The following is an 18,678-nucleotide window of genomic DNA, read 5'->3' as shown; positions in this document are numbered from 1 at the left end:
TGTCTCATTCCCTCTTCTCAGGGAACCGAGGTTACTTTTGGTAACTGGAGACGTTTCCCAGGAGAAAGCAAAACTTTTCTGAGTGAACGCAAAAGCATTAAAATATATTTTTTCCATAACCATCTAAGACGGAGCGTTCCAATTTCTCATTCAGCTGGGTTGGACTGGGTGTATTGTGCCGACAGTTAATCGCTGTCTTGTCCCTTTAGGGACACCATAGGGCAGCAGATGAGCGATGACTTTACTCTAACAGAGAGAAGAATCAGGCTGTATTTATTTAAATAATATTTAATGAACACATAAAAACAAAATTAATTGTGGCCAGCAATAATTTAATGTAAATTCATCCAAAGAAAGTCACTGATATAAAATGGGCCACATTGAAGAACTTAGACTAGAATTTAGGTTTATTTTTGGACTTTGATTGATAAATGCAGATTGCTTTAAAATGCGTTCTTCATGTTAAGCAAACTGCATCAATACAAATTCATGAAAACATTGAGAAAAACAAAAAATTATTTACAATAAAATACCCCATTTTGTTTTGTGTTAACATCTTATCAAACTGAAATTATACATGCAACATGGTTATCATCTAAATATATAAAGGAGCAAAGCACTCATTCCACTAAATTGCAGAAAGATTCACATTTGTTCTATTTTATTGCTTTAATTGAAGGTCGAGTTATTTTTTAAACCCTGAACCCTTTAAAACTCCAAATGTGAGATGTAAAACAAACAAAAGAAACACCCAACAGACTAGTCACTTAAAATCATAATGTGTGTGCACAGAAACACACGGAGCACACATGAAAACAAGTCCAGCTCTGTGACCTGTAAGAGCAGAAGAAGAGGGTCCGCTGAAGACCAACCACACAGACCCCACCATTCAGGACCTTCACTTGTATGTGGAAGTGTAGAGGCTTGATTTGTGAAGATTAGGTGTGGATTTCTGCATGTGACAGTGCAGCACATCTTCAGGAGAACTGGAGCTGTTGCACGCCCGGGATCTGCAACGCAAATAAAAGCATCACTCAAAATGTCTGAAAAGTGTGTTATCTTCATTTAAATTGAATGACACTTGGTTTGATGTAGGCAATAGATGAAAGATCATGTCTGTGATGTTTTTGGTCGTAAAGAACATGCTAGCATGCTCACCTGCTGATAGGAGGTGGTGTACACCATCACATTTTGTTGCTGTCCATCAGCTGTTATGATCCCTGCAGGTAGTGGATTTGCTGAGAAAGAAAAATATTTAATTGTGTTAGATCATGATGTTTGTGATCAAATCTAAATGTTGTCTATCTATTTATCTATCTGACCAATCAGAGCAGAGTAGACCAATCACAACAGACTGGGTCATCTGACCAATCAGAGCAGAGTAGACCAATCACAACAGACTGGGTCATCTGACCAATCAGAGCAGAGTAGACCAATCACAACAGACTGGGTCATCTGACCAATCAGAGCAGAGTAGACCAATCACAAAAGACTGGCCCATCTAACCAATCAGAGCAGAGTAGACCAATCACAACAGACGGAGTCATCTGACCAATCAGAGTAGAGTAGACCAATCACAAAAGACTGGCCCATCTAACCAATCAGAGCAGAGTAGACCATCACAACAGACTGGGTCATCTGACCAATCAGAGCAGAGTAGACCAATCACAACAGACTAGGTCATCTGACCAATCAGAGCAGAGTAGACCAATCACAACAGACTGGGCCATCTGACCAATCAGAGCAGAGTAAACCAATCACAACAGACTGGGCCATCTAACCAATCAGAGCAGAGTAGACCAATCACAACAGACTGGGCCATCTAACCAATCAGAGCAGAGTAGACCATCACAACAGACTGGGTCATCTGACCAATCAGAGCAGAGTAGACCAATCACAACAGACTGGGTCATCTGACCAATCAGAGCAGAGTAGACCAATCACAACAGACTGGGCCATCTGACCAATCAGAGCAGAGTAGACCAATCACAACAGACTGGGCCATCTAACCAATCAGAGCAGAGTAGACCAATCACAACAGACTGGGTCATCTGACCAATCAGAGTAGAGTAGACCATCACAACAGACTGGGCCATCTGACCAATCAGAGCAGAGTAGACCAATCACAACAGACCGGGCCATCTGACCAATCAGAGCAGAGTAAACCAATCACAACAGACCGGGCCATCTGACCAATCAGAGCAGAGTAAACCAATCACAACAGACCGGGCCATCTGACCAATCAGAGCAGAGTAAACCAATCACAACAGACTGGGCTATCTGACCAATCAGAGCAGAGTAAACCAATCACAACAGACTGGGCCATCTGACCAATCAGAGCAGAGTAAACCAATCACAACAAACTGGGCCATCTCACCAATCAGAGCAGAGTAAACCAATCACAACAGACTGGGCCATCTGACCAATCAGAGCAGAGTAAACCAATCACAACAGACGGAGTCATCTGACCAATCAGAGTAGAGTAGACCAATCACAAAAGACTGGCCCATCTAACCAATCAGAGCAGAGTAGACCATCACAAAAGACTGGCCCATCTAACCAATCAGAGCAGAGTAGACCATCACAACAGACTGGGTCATCTGACCAATCAGAGCAGAGTAGACCAATCACAACAGACTAGGTCATCTGACCAATCAGAGCAGAGTAGACCAATCACAACAGACTGGGCCATCTGACCAATCAGAGCAGAGTAAACCAATCACAACAGACTGGGCCATCTAACCAATCAGAGCAGAGTAGACCAATCACAACAGACTGGGCCATCTAACCAATCAGAGCAGAGTAGACCATCACAACAGACTGGGCCATCTGACCAATCAGAGCAGAGTAGACCAATCACAACAGACCGGGCCATCTGACCAATCAGAGCAGAGTAAACCAATCACAACAGACCGGGCCATCTGACCAATCAGAGCAGAGTAAACCAATCACAACAGACTGGGCTATCTGACCAATCAGAGCAGAGTAAACCAATCACAACAGACTGGGCCATCTGACCAATCAGAGCAGAGTAAACCAATCACAACAAACTGGGCCATCTCACCAATCAGAGCAGAGTAGACCAATCACAACAGACTGGGTCATCTGACCAATCAGAGTAGAGTAGACCATCACAACAGACTGGGTCATCTGACCAATCAGAGCAGAGTAGACCAATCACAACAGACTGGGTCATCTGACCAATCAGAGTAGAGTAGACCAATCACAACAGACTGGGTCATCTGACCAATCAGAGCAGAGTAGACCAATCACAAAAGACTGGGCCATCTAACCAATCAGAGCAGAGTAGACCAATCACAACAGACTGGGTCATCTGACCAATCAGAGCAGAGTAGACTAATCACAACAGACTGGGTCATCTGACCAATCAGAGCAGAGTAAACCAATCACAACAGACTGGGCCATCTGACCAATCAGAGCAGAGTAAACCAATCACAACAGACTGGGTCATCTGACCAATCAGAGTAGAGTAGACCAATCACAAAAGACTGGGCCATCTAACCAATCAGAGCAGAGTAGACTAATCACAACAGACTGGGTCATCTGACCAATCAGAGTAGAGTAGACCAATCACAACAGACTGGGCCATCTGACCAATCAGAGCAGAGTAGACTAATCACAACAGACTGGGTCATCTGACCAATCAGAGCAGAGTAGACCAATCACAAAAGACTGGGCCATCTAACCAATCAGAGCAGAGTAGACAAATCACAACAGGCTGGGCCATCTGACCAATCAGAGCAGAGTAGGCTCTCAGAAAGGAGGAGTTTAGAAAGACTGATTCTTCGAACTAACTGTTTTCAGATTCTTTGAGAAAAGAGGTGATGCTGCAATGTATATTGTGAGAAAATTAAAGTGTTTTTTGATCTCTGATGCATGAAGGAGACCTTCAAAACAAAATTAGGAACTTTTAAAACAGTATAATGGGTATTGGAGAATTTCATCTGTCTCATACATGGGCCCAAATCTATGTTGTAATGTTAGAGAAAACTAGACCTAAGAGTATGGGAAGACAAAAACTAGGTCAGAGGTTGTGAGAAGACAAGACAGGAAAAATACCTAAAAACCATATATGAAGTAATTTTTAAAAAAGCGCATGCGCAAGGACTTGCCACCAATAAAAATAAGACATCGATGCAGGTGTTTCTAATCGTGGCGAAGTGACGAGGAGGGGCAAAAAGAAAAAGATAACTATATGAACGCTAATTGGACACCAAACGATAAGAAAAAGATATAAGACTTGAGCACAGACCATTGTAAGATCAGATGTACAGCTGGCATCTCACTTTGTTGAACTGCTCAATAAAGTTTATTCTTCTGGGACCTGAAACTTCGACTCTGAAAGATTTCTTTTGAAGACCCGAACCAAAGATCGTGAATTTGCCACGACATGGGGAACTTTAAACGAAAATGAGAAATGTTACTTTTGTTAAGTTTATGTTGAAAACTGAAAACAAATGAAGCTACAGAAAAATATTAAAAGAAAAAATATACTACTAAAATTACTAACACTTAAACTAAAATAAAAATGAAATCAGGAATTATCTGGGAACTCAAAATATTAATAAATACGATATAGCATATAAACAAAATGAATAAATTCAGGTTCAGCTGTATGTAGAAAGCCCCAGCACCAGTAATGTACCCATCAAGTTCATAAGTTACTTACTGAAAGTTTCATCTGTCAGCTCTTCTCCCATGCCTTCGGTTACAGTTACAGTGCTTATGCCTTTCTCTCCTTTCATAGCCTGAGAACATACAGGCAAATGTAAGATCAATCTGAACCAATCAAAAGGAGAAAGACACACCTCTGACAGCTGTACAAAGTGTTTCCAAAGAGCCCTTATTTCAATGATGTATGATGGCATGGCATTAAAAATGTTAACGCTACCTCTCTGAACTTCTGCAGGTAGAGCTTCAGAGGCTCCACATACATGTCGAAACCCAGCGTGGACATCGCGAACAGGATGTCTTCCCCGTTTATCGTCTTGCGTTTCTCCTGATGGCACCTCTCGCTGGCTTCTGAAGTGATGAAACTGATGAACTCGCTCACACACTCCTGCACACACTCCTTGGCGTCTTTTGCAATCTGATTGGATGGACGGGGGGGAAAAATCGTTCTTTTTGAATAACATGCATTTGACTTGAAAGTTTCACTTTCGCTTAGGAAAACAATGTGCCTTAAATAAGCAGCTTTGAATAAATGAAATGATTAGAAAGGTGATCAAAATGTGCATCTTTTTAATTTTAATTTAATTTCTCCAAACAATACTGCCCAGAAAATAAATTACCTTTCCTGTTTGTGGTATTCCATTCTTCATGATTCGGGCAACGTTGGCGATTGGGAGATAGATGTCTTGCTCCCGTAGGTTATCTTTGCTTCCATTCCCATCCTCGTGGTCGTTGAGTCCCTCATCACCTTCATCTTTACAAAATAATAATAATAATAATAATAAATGCATAATCTAAATAATAAATAAATAATTCAGAATAATTTAAATATGACATTTTTTATTACATTTATATATATATATATATATATATATATATATATATAGGCTATATATATATATGCAATTTTATTATTAATTATTTATAATTATATTTATTTAAAAGTAATATTTAAATGAATCCAAATTATTTATTTGTCATTTAAATATTAATAAATTATATAAAATATTATATAAAAATATATTATATATAATATTATTTATTAATCAATTATCTAAATGCTAAATAAATCTTTAGGATTATTTTATATGATGTTTGGCTTCACTTACCATCCTGAGCTTGGAGAACAAAGTGACTACCAGCCATATATTCTCCTGTTATGCCAAGCTGGGAGGCATCTGTGGTTGAACTGTCTCCGTCCATCTGAAACATTAAATTGTATTACATCTGTACATTATTGGTCTAGTCTTAAAACCAAGTTGAGCTGCCTACCTAGACAGCATTATTTGCCATCACAGTGAACTAATGGACTTAACATGTGGGCATCCAATATTTTGAGACAGCCATCTTGTCATCATATATGTACAATTAATATAAATGTAACCTTTATTTTATTCAGTAATAAACGTTTATTCAGAACAATCAGCTCAATGGATCACTTTATTTCACACAAACATATATTTTTCATTTAAAGAACAACAAAACAAATCATTTTACAGGTTTGCTATAATGTGGCCACACACACACCTAGTATTTTTTGTCATATAAATGACATATGTAACGTTAGCCTAAACTGGCTGGCTGGCTTCAAAATATAATTATATATAATAATAAGACTCTACTGTGTAACTATGTGTCATATTATATTGATATTGTATCGACATACCAAACCACATTGGTGTATTTTATTGGCTAAACAACCGGTGATATCAATGAACATGTAAGATTAAACACGCTAAATCAACTCAAACCACATTCCCCCCCTGAAATATTCAGACAAGTTGCTAAAATGAATTATTATAATTGATAAACACATTAAAGAGCAGAAGAGGGAAGATAACAAGGACGATGAGCGAAAGCACCAGTGTATCCGTCAAAACTGGTCGTGGTAAACAAAGGGGCCGAGCACCATGACGGGCTTTTTACAATTATTACCAGTACAGCGAGCTGCTTTTCATATCGCGCGCTAATTTCTCATTCTCCCCGCCAACTAATAATAAAACACTCGCGCGCGGAGATTTCCATTCGATGTAACAAAATATGGGTTAGCAATCATTGGCCGGAGCCGCACACTAACCTGCGATGAAGCCCTGGTTGGTTCGCGCCTCAGTTCGGCCGTTTGGTTGGACAGAAAATGGCTGCGGGAGAGCCAGTCCCTGCGCAGGGCTGAACAGTCCTCGAGGAGGAGCCTCACTCGGACACCAGGTGGCGCTATAGGCCAGTTTAAAAATAAAACCGTAATGTGTCGAAACAGCGCCTCCTATTGGTAGTGGTTGGTACACTGCACTAAAATTGGCTTGAGAAGATCAGTCTAGCATCAATTCCCCTAACAGATATCAACGTGTTCTGTTTTTGTTATATCAAGGCCACTTTTCTGTGTCTTCATGATTTATTTATGCTACTTTTCGAATGTTTTGTGTTTGTACAGATGTGGGCTGGGGAAAGCCTGAATTGTTCAAGACTGAAGGTCTCAGTCTTGGAAAAGGGGGGAACCTTTTCCAAGACTGAGACCTTCAGTCTTGAACAATCCATCATAAAAACATGACATTTTAAAACTATGATATGAACAGAGTAAAAAAAATTAAAATATATATATTTTTACATATTTAATATACAAAACAGTTTCACCAATCACCATATAATTTTTCTCCCTAATGCATTATATATTTTATATATATATATATATATAGAAACAAGTGTCAGTGAAGAGCTTGAGATGAAATATGAGATGTGTGAAGAAAAAATACATTTATCACGAATATTTTTGACTGTCATTTCCAGTTATAGTCGATTTTTTTTTTCAGTCTTAGATCTTGTGCATGGTGTTGCAACACTAAAGTGGTTTGATTTTGATTTGACACTAATTTATTAACTAAACTAAAGTTAATAAAATGATATTTCTAGGTGATATTTTAATGATTTACTTTGAATAAAGTACAGTGACAATATAAAAATCTGTTATTTTAATGTTGTTTGTGTATAGGCTAATCATAATCATGCTAATATTTTTATAAAATGTTTCTCACAGTATAAAGAAGTCTGTTTACATGCAGTTGCCTGGATGGACATTATTAAGAAATTAAAATAAAAGAGTTGAACAAAATAAAACAGTTTTCTCAGAAAAATGAAAACAATTGTCCTTTTATAATATCACGCATATAAAGACAAATTACTAGTAAAAAGGATTTTATTGAACCGTGGATATTAAATAATGTTAAATAACTATAAATGTCATTTATGTGGTAAACCAGGCATTTTCAGATAATTGAAATGATTTTTATACAAATCATTTATACAGATTATATACAGTAATTTTCTTCCTTTCATCAATCTACATTAGCATTGATACATTTACATGAGTGAATTGATACGTTTTATGTCCTTCACAGCAAAATATAATAAAATAATAAACTAGCAACACCAAGACATTATTGTTTTAATCCATCCTGACCAATAACTAATAAATAGAAAAATAAAATACACATGCATTAATAAATTGTATAGGCTGCCCAACTCAAATATTTGGACATCAATACCATTTAATTAATGGCCTGCCACATCTCAATGTACCTAAATACACATTTCTGAATCATAAAACATATGAAGAGTTGCCATCTGAAAATTTCTTCTTGAATGATCATTTTTATCAAGCTCGTATATTTAAGTTCAGTAGTTTCACTTAAATGACGATTAATAGGTCATTTTCATTGCTATTTAAGTGAAATTACTGAACTTAAATATACGAGCTAGATAAACATGATCATTCTAGAAGAAAATTTCTGATGGCACTTTGAGGCTTTTGCATCTGAACTCTTCATAAGTATTAGAACCATATTGAAAATTCTGCTCTAAATACTGATCAATGAAGTGCAAATCAGTCATATGTTTAACATAATAACATATGGAAACAGCTGTTCTTTATTCAGTGAAGATGGTCATGTGACTTGGAGAAGTACTCTTGTCACATGAGGTAGCATGTGTGATTCATTGAACTGCATGTATGGAGAGTAAAGTAAAGTAAAGTAAAGTCATTCACTAATGTTCAACTGTGCAGAGAAATGTAAACCAGCACATCAGATAGTGGTGATAGGTTAGATCTAACCTGTTTAATGAAATATGACAATGTCATTTCAACATTTATGTCACCAGTGACAGTAGAAGAAAACACAGTGCTAGAAAGGCAGTGCCCATCAAATCCGCCAGAGCCGTCAGATACGGGATAGAGAAGCTATCAGGGTCCCTTCCGCATTTCCACAAGCAGTGAACCATCACATCAGCGGTGCCCAGCAGGAGAAACACCTGAATGGAAGAAGATTCAGAGTCAAAGACCACTCCTCTCCTCAATAAGACACACGCTAACATCACTTGCCTGTGTGAAAGCTGCTACCAAATAGAAGGAAATGAAGACGGCAGTGGGTGGAGCCGGGCTGCCTTGTATTAGGTAAATGGTGTAGATGAAGATCAGGTGACCTGGGATGGCCAACATCAGCAGCAACTGTGCTGATCTTCCATTCGGCCCTGTAAGAAGCAATGCAACGGTGATGTTTGTCTTTGTTTTGAAACCTTAAAGGGTTAGTTCACCTACCCTACCCTTCACCTCTCCTTCGACTGTCTGAAACCGGACCTTATCGGACAACAGAACCTTTTTAGTTGCACCAAGCATCACCACCCCCTCCTAACCTGAGAATCTTGAGTCACCCCCGTCACTTAGAACAAAGCGATACATTCAAATAAAGCTCAGGAAACAGTGTTTAATATATGAACTTTTATTTCAAAATGTAAGCAAAAGTCTATGGGCCCTATCATACACCCGGCGCAATGCGGTGCCAGGCGGGACGCCAGTGTTTTTTGCTAGTTTCAGCCCGACGCAGTTACTTTTTCACGTCCTGCGCCACGTTATTTAAATAGCAAATGCATTTGCGCCCATTTGTGCGCCCATGGGCGTGCCGGTCTGAAAACGAAGTGTGTTCTGGCGCATTGTTGGCACGTTGCTATTTGAGGCAACTGAAATAGACTGCGCCATTGACCAACTGAAACCTGGTTTAAAGTCAATAGCGCAATATTTTTTTGTTATTTAAAGAGGGCGTTAGTAATGTGCGCCTATAGGCGGGTCCACAATGTGTGTACACGTTGTCCCATAGATGGTCTGCTCACTCACTTTATCCTCACGCACAAGCAAATCCGTTTCCTCGCTAGAGAAGATATCAGTTTTTCCGCTTGCAAATTCCGACCATTTTTTCCATCGTTAAACTAGCAAAAGTGGATTCGGACACGCCCTAAGTGCACTTGCGCTTTAGACCATGCGAGGGTCCTGAGGTTGCGTCCGAAATCGCAAACTCTCTTGATACTTATTTTGAATAAGTAATTACTTCATGACCACTATAAAAGTATGTTCTAAATAGTATGAATGTGTGTAGTATGAATGTAATCTGGACGTACTATATTCACCATGTTGTCATTATCATGTGACCTATCAGCGTCAATTACTTCGCTTCCCGTGGCCTCATGGGATAGTAAAGTGTCCATCGTATGCACACTTCAGAATCTCGCAAGAAGTAGGTCATCTGGGTACTTTTTGCCAACTCTTTTATGAGTACTGTGAATTCAGACATACTTCTTTTGTCACATACTGTTTTTCGCCTAGGGATGCACCGATTGATCGGCTGGTGACCGGAATTGGCCGATTTTCACGTGATCGGCCGTGACCGGCGACCGGCCGGTCAGTCTGACAAATGCCGATTTTATGCCGGTCAAATGCACTCGGGCGCCGCATGATTATTAACATCGCGCAACATCAGAATCACACGTGCACACGGAACACCCATGTAGGAAACCTCGTGAATTACGTCCGTTCAGACCGCAAGTGCGTATTTTTTTTCAGCGTGCATGTTAATCGATGAGTGCTTTCACAACGGGAGCAGGAGCAGCGCGTGAGCGTCAAGCAAGAGCGTCGCGAGCAGTGAAGCGCGTGTTTCGGCGCCGAGTCTATTTGGTGCACTGCTCACGCTCAATTAAAGGGAAAGCACACTTTTAATGGATAAAATAGCCTAAATAGGGTTTCACAAAAAAGCGCCCAAAATGCACAGAATTTGCGTGTTTTAACAAGAACTGGAGTAGGCTATGTCAGAAAAGAAAACGAAGACTAATATTTATAGAAAATGTACCCATTTAAACTTGTTTTATTATTCAGTTTGTACAAGTGATTGCAGTAGGCCTGTGTGTGAGTGCTTTGAGAAATATCTTTATACTGCAAGGCTATTTATTTTTTATTTATATATTATTTTATTGCCATTCCCTGTTTTCATACAGACGTTTAGTTTGCTAAATACATATATAAAAAAATATTGGATATTGAATGTGAAAAGGAAATGGTTCTTCCATAACACTGCACTTTAGATGTTTGAATTACCCACACCTGGAGTAATTTATATAGTTCTATTTTATAGCGTTTATCTGTTCAAAAAAATATGTACTATGCAAATTGTAAAATGTTCTATTACAGAAAAGATATAAAATAAATATTTGTGTGTGCTGTAAAGTGGTTAGAAAAAATGAAATCGGAATCGGCTAAAATCGGTATCGGCAGGTCAAACTTAATGAAAAATCGGAAATCGGAATCGGCCCAGAAAATTGTAATCGGTGCATCTCAGTAGGGAAGTATGCGATTTCGGATGCAGCCCATGAGTGTGGGGACTCCGCCCCCTTTTGGAGTTTAGCCCTGTTTTGCAGTTCTCCGGTCTGCAACTATATCTTGGAATTGAGTGCCAAATGCAGAGCTGGTGCAAAAATATATCTACATCGCTATGATCAGATGCTTTCTTAACTACTGTTTTTTTTTGTTATTGAGAGGAAAGCATGCAGCACGTATTAACATCTAAACGTCCGTGGAAGAAATTTAATGTTCTATTATGTTTGCACTTAATTATATTCATAGAATCTTAGAAATATGATGGCAATTAGATTAATGTGGTGTCGATACATATTCTTATTAATATATGTATGTGTATGTCCTTGTATATGACCGGACAAAAGTTAATGTGACTGAATGTATGACCGAGACAGAGAGTCTCCATTCAAGGGTGTAATATGATTAAGTATGATAGACAAATCAAATCTAAACAATATGTTAGTTATGGCTAAGATGTATCTTGATGTAGCCTTGGGAAAACAACCTTGGGGGAAGAACAACTATAAAGAATGAAGGATACCCCCCACTCGTTGTCACACTCTGCAGGCACTTTGTATGACTGTATGACTGCTGACCTTTCCTTGCAAGGGAATAAATAATTGTTAAAGACAATTGATACATGTTTGTCTGTTATTCAGTATTAGAAAATTGTTTGCCACTACACGTCGCTCCAAACAGTGTGGATGGCATCAGGATGCTCGCTAACAGTTTTACCCCAAAGTAAAGAATACAAAAGAACTTCGCTGTGAGTTTATCAGGGCCTTTACCTGTGGTGTAAAAGCTGCGGCAGGGGCAGTAACATCGTTTAGAGTCGTCTGGAAGTTCGCCCGGCGGACAGTTAAAATGAAGATACGTGGCTATACGACTAGCCTGGACGGAAACCAGATTACCACCAACACCTTAAGGAAAGGTTGATATTGGAAATTTAAAACAGACACAGTTGATCAGAACACAGCAAGTGAGTTTTGTTTGACCCACCATTTATAACAGGAGTGTAGAGAACAATTCCCTCAAGCAATGGCTCTGCGACGGTTCGGTCCAGAATCAGTCCTCCAAGACTGGAGATATGAAATAAAAAAACAAAAAGATAAGCTAGTTGTACCAACATAATTACAGTTGCATCATCCCAAAATGGTCCATGCTAGACTTATATTGATGTACTAAGTGAGGAACATTTACCTGCTGATCACCAGTGCGGTTATTATTGGCTCCCAGCTGGAAAACAGCAGTTTTTGGCTTTCAGGGTGTCGAAGTGAAAGAATGGCCCACACCGGCGTCAGGGACAGGAAAACAATACACACCAGGTAGGTAATATAAGGGTAAGGTTCTACAAACAGAGAGTTACAAAATAAAAGGGTGTTAAAGAGAGTAAAAATAGCCTCTCAGTAAACTAATCTTTGTCCAGTGAACTGGTCTTTCATTCTCACCCATGCAGTAAAAAAAGCCTTGACTGATGATGGCGAGCAGTCCAAGTGTGATGAGGTCACCAAAACTGGCAGCGATGGGCGTGGCTATGTTGTCAGGGTTGACGCCCACCTTCTTGAACCCAAAAATCACACCAACCATTAAGATCCCTGGAAAAATGTTAATATATCAAATCAATTCAGAATTTATATATGTGGTATGAAATTTACAAATAAATTCTTATGTACACTAAGTCTGGGGTCAGTTAACTCATTCGGAAACTCATTGCAAAAATCTGTGAGGAAATCATTCGCCCTTACGTCAAACGGGTAGATTCCTACAAAAAAGATGTGAAAATTTCCTGAACAATGGTAAATATGACTGCACCTTAAGAGCGTGGGGGTTAATACCTAGTTCTGGCATGAAACTCTAGATGGTTCAGGCTGATAGGTCTTTAACTCATTTGGTAGAGATCACGTCATTATCTACATAGCACAGCTGATTGGTTGTTGTTGCATCAGCGGCCAATGAGCTGCGGCTTAACATTCAAACAAATACCGGTAGTGTTGCTGTTAGCATGTTAGCAGTCCACATCGCTCTTTCAGAAACCCTGCACCTTCCCCAGCTCCACCTGTATAGATCTGCTAGGGGTTATTTCATGTATGTTAAAGGGATACTTCACCGATTAGCACTAAGCTTTGTATCAGTAGAAACTCGGTAGTATTTTCGTATGACTGTGCTTCCCTCCCTCATGTCCCCCTGATACGAGAGATTTCTGTATTGTGTGTCTGGAAAAAAAACTTCTTTTAAAAAAAAAATCTTAATTTTGCGTCATCTGAGGCTGTTTTAGGCCAGAGGCTCGAGACTACAGCCAGTAGTAGGCGCTAGTTCCGCAAGTTTTCAACCCGCCCATAGGGGGATCTCACGATAAAACGGCATCTTTTCAGTTTCGAGTCAACTAGTAGCCTAGTTGTATCATTTCTTCCGACACTGCCCTCTGTAACCGGTAGGCGTGGCTTGGGAGTGGCCTCGTAGGGCAGCGAAGCAAGTGCATTCTGGGAGTTGTTGTCTTTCATCCACATGAGCTAAAAATACATTTTCTGGCTTTTCTCGGTCTAGAAGGCACCAACTTCTAAAATTATTTCACATTTCTACTACATAAATTACCCAATTTAAATACACATTCATCTTTCAAGCGGTGAAATATCCCTTTAAGGTAGGGACACACCAAACCGACGCCTAAGAACTAGCACTGATGAAAGCCGACAGTGTTGTCGCCTGCGTCGGGGAAAAAAAAAGCGGCACTTGAACACACCGAGCGAACTACTGCCGACTGTCAGCTAGAATGCGCGTTCTACGCCTGTGTGTAAATGACACAACTGTCTATTTCTGCAGATATATTCATCTATATTCGTCATTCAAAAAGGGAAACCGACGCTGCAGGCTGCAGATACACAAACCATAAACAAATAAGTGCGTGCTTGCCGTTTTGAATATCAATCCTGCTAAACACTTTCTTTATTCCACTCCGATCATGTTAATATTGAAATATTCGTCAAGGAACACTCAGGTAAGATGACGTAACATTAGAACAGCCTTCTATCTGTACCGTTTCAACATGTCAAATTGGCCGAAAAAAAGCTGACAAGGACCAATTTCAGCCGACGGTGCAGAACACACTGAGAAAACTTAAGTCGGCCGACGCACAAAAACTGCCCGAAGGCTGACCGTCGGCTTGGTGTGTCCCGAGCTTTACATGTGCAGCAGCAGCATGTCTTACATTCTCACAGCAATGTCTGTGAATGTATTGGCAGTAGCAAGTCTTGGTACTTGCTCTGCAGCAGCAGCAGCAGAAGTGTAGCAGATCTATTCTGACTAAATACATTAACATTGCCACATCCATTACCATGCTAATCTCTATTACCATACCAATCTCCTGAGTTGTCATGACAGAAATAATGTTCAGTGCTTAACCTTGTTTGTCATCACTAAGGAACTGCTGTCCGTTCTATCCATTTATGCTAAATGCTGATAATGTGAGCTATGTGGCCTGAGGATATTGGGTCTATATTCGGGACCTATGTGGAAAATGGGTTTGCGTGGCCAAGATCACAAGCCAAAAGCCATTCAAGTGAGAATAACCTCATGATCAGCACCGACAAAGATGATGTCCTCCGTATTTGATGACCATGAAGCATTTAATTGTGTTATAAATGGTCTATTTTAGGTTGATAAAAATTGTTCAGAAATTTGGATGCAAACCCTGCAGCAGAGATGCTGTGAACGCTGTCACCATGCTGCAACAGCAAAGCAGAGCTACGTGGTTCATGAAGAGCTCCTCTTCCAGGATCCATCCAAGAGCCGATGCTACAAGAGCAGCCAGGAAGCCCAGAACTGTAGCTTGTATCTAAAGAGACCAATTAAGATGAATGAAGAACAGAACAGAACCACAAAAGTATCAAATGAGTAAATGAGCAGCATTAACCTGTTTGAGGGCAAGATTTCCGATGATCAGGTTCCACTTCTCGCTTGGAGAGTTCATTCTGCCAACATTCACCTGCCATATTGATATTGAAGAGTTGAATGAATGTTTATTTGTTTTCTTTAAGCAATATAAAGCATTACAAAACTAAATATAACCCTGTATAACCCTGAGGGCTGTTTTTATTCACAGCATGGTATGAAGTTCCTCACCATGACAAAAAGCATGTGATGAAGGGGAAAGAACACAACGCAGATACAATACAGCAGATCAGACTTCAACAAGGAGGAAAAAGTAGATCATGTGTAATGGGACAGTGGGCAGATCAGGATTCTCACTTCCCACATATTTCAATCAATGAATTTCCATGATTTTTCGTTCGTGAATACTGTCAACATCGAAGAAAGAAAATTTCTTTTTTTTGGATGAGCAGAACTATAAAAATGAGTATAATTACTATAAAAAGTCAATGGCTTTTAAATATTGTATTAATTTATGAATAATTAAAACAACTGAGTTATTAATTAATTAGTTTCCATTATTTTTTCCCTTTTACATTACCCAGATATTTCCAGGTTTCCCCTCACTCTTAAAAATAATGGTTCTAAAAGTTATTGTTTTTTTGTAGCAAAGCAATTTTTTCTTAGTGTGAAGAAAATTTTTAAAATCTAAAGAACCTTTTTCCTCAATGATGAACCATTTTGTGCACTGGAAAGGGTCTACGGATGTTAAAAGTTCTTCATGGAACCATATAGATGCCAATAAGGAACCATCATTTTTAAAACTGGACATTTTCACATTGTGGATTACAGATGCAAAGACACATTTAATACATTTTAAATAATAATAAGAACATTTAACCAAGAATGTAAAAGAGATTCTTTGTAAGAGTGTCTCCACCAGGCTTATTAACTAGGCTAACCAAGAATTCACTGATCAGCTTCATCAGAAAGACCATTCTAGTTGAATATATTTTTAAGGATCCACCCATTTTAAAATTATGGCTGATACCAATAAGTAAATTATTTTCACATTTAAGAGAAATGGCCGATATTAGAATTCTATACTACTTTGCCAAAATGAATATAAAATAAAACACAAAAAACTCAGATCAATAGTGCTGTCAAATCGATTAATCGCAATTAACTGCATCTAACATAAGTTTTTGTTTACATAATATGTGTGTATATATTATATCATATATATATACACACACATATTTATTAGTGCTGTGAAATGAATTGTGATTAATCGCATCTAACATAAAAGTTTTTGTTTATACAATATATGTGTGTATGTATATTATTACATTTATTTATATATGTGTGTGCATGCATGTCTGTGTATATATAGACATACAGTATACATACATACACACACACACACACACACACATATATATATATATAACAAAAATTGTAATTAATCGCGATTAATCGATTTTACAGCACTAATATATATATATATATATATATATATATATATATATATATATATATATATATATATATATATATATATATATATATATAAAACAACAACTAATAATTGCCTATAGCCAATATTGGTACCAATATACTGTGCATCCCTAAATCTTTTTCTGGGGAAAAGCCAGGCTTTTAGATTGGCACAAAAACAGCATAAACCAGGCTGAAAATGAATGCTGGTCCAGTGGGATTTAATAGGTATATAGATAACATAGTAATCTTACAGCGGTGGAGAGTCTTGATGCCATTGTCATCTCCAGGTTCCCCTTTAGGCCCAGTAAAGGTGGGACAAGTATGAAGATCTCGGTCACAGTAGTGAAAACGTCCCAGTGCTAATTTATAAACACAAGACAACAATTTATAGTCAAAAATCCCAAACATGCACCCAAGATCATCTCCCACACTCACCTGCACTAGGTCCAGCAACATCCCCGCCAGCACCATTCCAAAACCTGCCAGGAAGAATGGAATCAAAATCTGTATCACCATGGCCCAGATCGACTCACTTGGCATCTCCTGGCCATGAAAATTCTGAGGCTCATCCTGCGATATGGTCCAGGAAGCCGATGTTGTCCCGATGTTGTCCTGATGTTGTCCCAGTTTTGTTCCCGCATTAAGAAGCAGAGGATCTGACTCTGAAAACTCCTTACTGCAGATACGAGTGAAGCTTGATTCTATGTCAGGTCTTCTGGTAGCTGGTATAAATTGATGCCCATTTTCTATGGATGGCAGGTGAGCTGAGTCCAGCTCACACACTTTCTTGTTTGCTTCAGTGATGGATCCCATTACACAACCTTTGAAAAGAATTGAGGTGTTCGAATTCAAAGTACCAAGAGTTGTTTGTTTGAAGTCAATTATGTAAAGATATTTGATATAATGAATCATGTGTATAAATGGATTTTAGATCAACCTTTTAGAGGGTTGTACCCCTTATCTGTTTTGCATGTCTCTGAAGGAGATACTCAGGGGTCAGTTCAAGGACCCATGTTATTTTCTTTATATATAAATAACATCTGTGATAATATTCATAATGTTAGGTATCATCTTTATGCAGATGATACCACTATTTTGTGTTGTACATCATTGGGTTCACACGCTCTCCAATTATTAGCATATTTACAGTCAGCTTTTGATATTGTACAGTCTCGTTTGTGTGAATTCAAATTGTAAATCAAGTTTTAACCGTTAAGCTTAAAGTTCAAAGTTAAAGGTTTTTATTTGTCCAAAAATAAGCAATACAAAATTTTTTTTTTCCACGAACTCACCAATTTGAGATGAAAAATCAATTCTGTGGCTATGACACAGTGTGGGCATAATGGACCTTTTCCACAGACTGTGATAATGACGGTCATTTTTGAAAATACATTAAAAATATATTAAAACACTATACTTTGTGTTATATTACCAAATTACCATTACCATATATTACCATCAAATTACAAAAAACTAACGTTGCTGTGAAGGTGTTTCTTCAGCTTTTGTGAAGCCAAGTTTGAGAGCGAATGTCACTAGAGTTTAAACTGAGAAAAGCACAGATTAGTGCACATTTCTCATCTACATTTACAAACAGAATTATCATTCAGTACATGTGATTATATTGGTCTAACATACCAATATATAAACAGAACATTTAAATGCTTAATATTTAATAAGATGTGCTCAGGTAATCACTATACTGAAAGTAATCATAAACTTATAACCTCAATTCAATGTTTACAAAAATGTACCTTACCTTAAAGCAGCAAAAAGCCCTAAAACCAACAAGTTGAACATGTGGTGGTTGCCGAGCACATTTTTTACTTTTTCTCTCATTCAGCCTTCCATACACATTAATAGCAGACTGACTGTGTGACTGAAGTCAATCTCTTTGTGCTGAGCTCATACTGACCATGAACTCATTTGGCACACATTTCTCATTAGAAAAC

General features: G+C 38.5%; 2 protein-coding genes across 3 annotated transcripts; both read right to left on the bottom strand.

The window, feature by feature from the left end:
- Positions 1-252: 252 nt before the first annotated feature.
- Positions 253-6,872, bottom strand: nfybb (nuclear transcription factor Y, beta b; the record flags this gene model as incomplete). 2 transcript variants are annotated; one of them, XM_079859072.1, is made up of 7 exons in its annotated part: positions 253-1,010; positions 1,159-1,238; positions 4,691-4,769; positions 4,913-5,110; positions 5,313-5,446; positions 5,802-5,895; positions 6,770-6,872. In XM_079859072.1, 6 exons carry the CDS (start codon positions 5,893-5,895, stop codon positions 978-980), a joined length of 618 nt encoding a protein of 205 aa, XP_079715198.1. In that variant the 3' UTR covers positions 253-977. The 2 variants fall into 2 exon arrangements, with proteins under 2 accessions (XP_079715198.1, XP_079715197.1); XM_079859071.1 differs by lacking the exon at positions 6,770-6,872 and having other exon boundaries at positions 5,802-5,904.
- Positions 6,873-7,863: 991 nt separating this feature from the next.
- On the bottom strand, positions 7,864-18,644 carry slc41a2a (solute carrier family 41 member 2a). Its single transcript, XM_079859825.1, has 11 exons — positions 18,486-18,644; positions 17,162-17,547; positions 16,978-17,085; positions 15,270-15,341; positions 15,047-15,191; positions 12,808-12,954; positions 12,560-12,707; positions 12,359-12,438; positions 12,148-12,279; positions 9,062-9,210; positions 7,864-8,991 (listed from the first exon to the last, which is right to left on the bottom strand). The coding sequence occupies exons 2-11, from the start codon at positions 17,537-17,539 to the stop codon at positions 8,830-8,832; spliced, it is 1,521 nt and encodes a 506-aa protein (XP_079715951.1). The 5' UTR covers positions 17,540-17,547; positions 18,486-18,644; the 3' UTR covers positions 7,864-8,829.
- Between the last annotated feature and the right edge of the window lie 34 nt (positions 18,645-18,678).

This window comes from Squalius cephalus, assembly GCF_949319135.1.
Source record: "Squalius cephalus genome assembly, chromosome: 23".
NCBI classification, from domain to species: domain Eukaryota; kingdom Metazoa; phylum Chordata; class Actinopteri; order Cypriniformes; family Leuciscidae; genus Squalius; species Squalius cephalus.
Note: the sequence above shows the minus strand (reverse complement) of the source record. Positions and strands in the feature narration are given on the sequence as shown.

Bases quoted from the DNA above. Each gene is read 5' to 3' on its own strand.
- slc41a2a (XM_079859825.1), bottom strand. From the start codon at position 17,539: ATGGGATCCATCACTGAAGCAAACAAGAAAGTGTGTGAGCTGGACTCA. The intron at 12,439-12,559 runs GTAAATGTTCCT...TCATATCTCCAG, and splicing joins ACCGCACTGGTGATCAGCAG to TCTTGGAGGACTGATTCTGG. The intron at 12,280-12,358 runs GTGGGTCAAACA...CCTTTCCTTAAG, and splicing joins CTACACTCCTGTTATAAATG to GTGTTGGTGGTAATCTGGTT.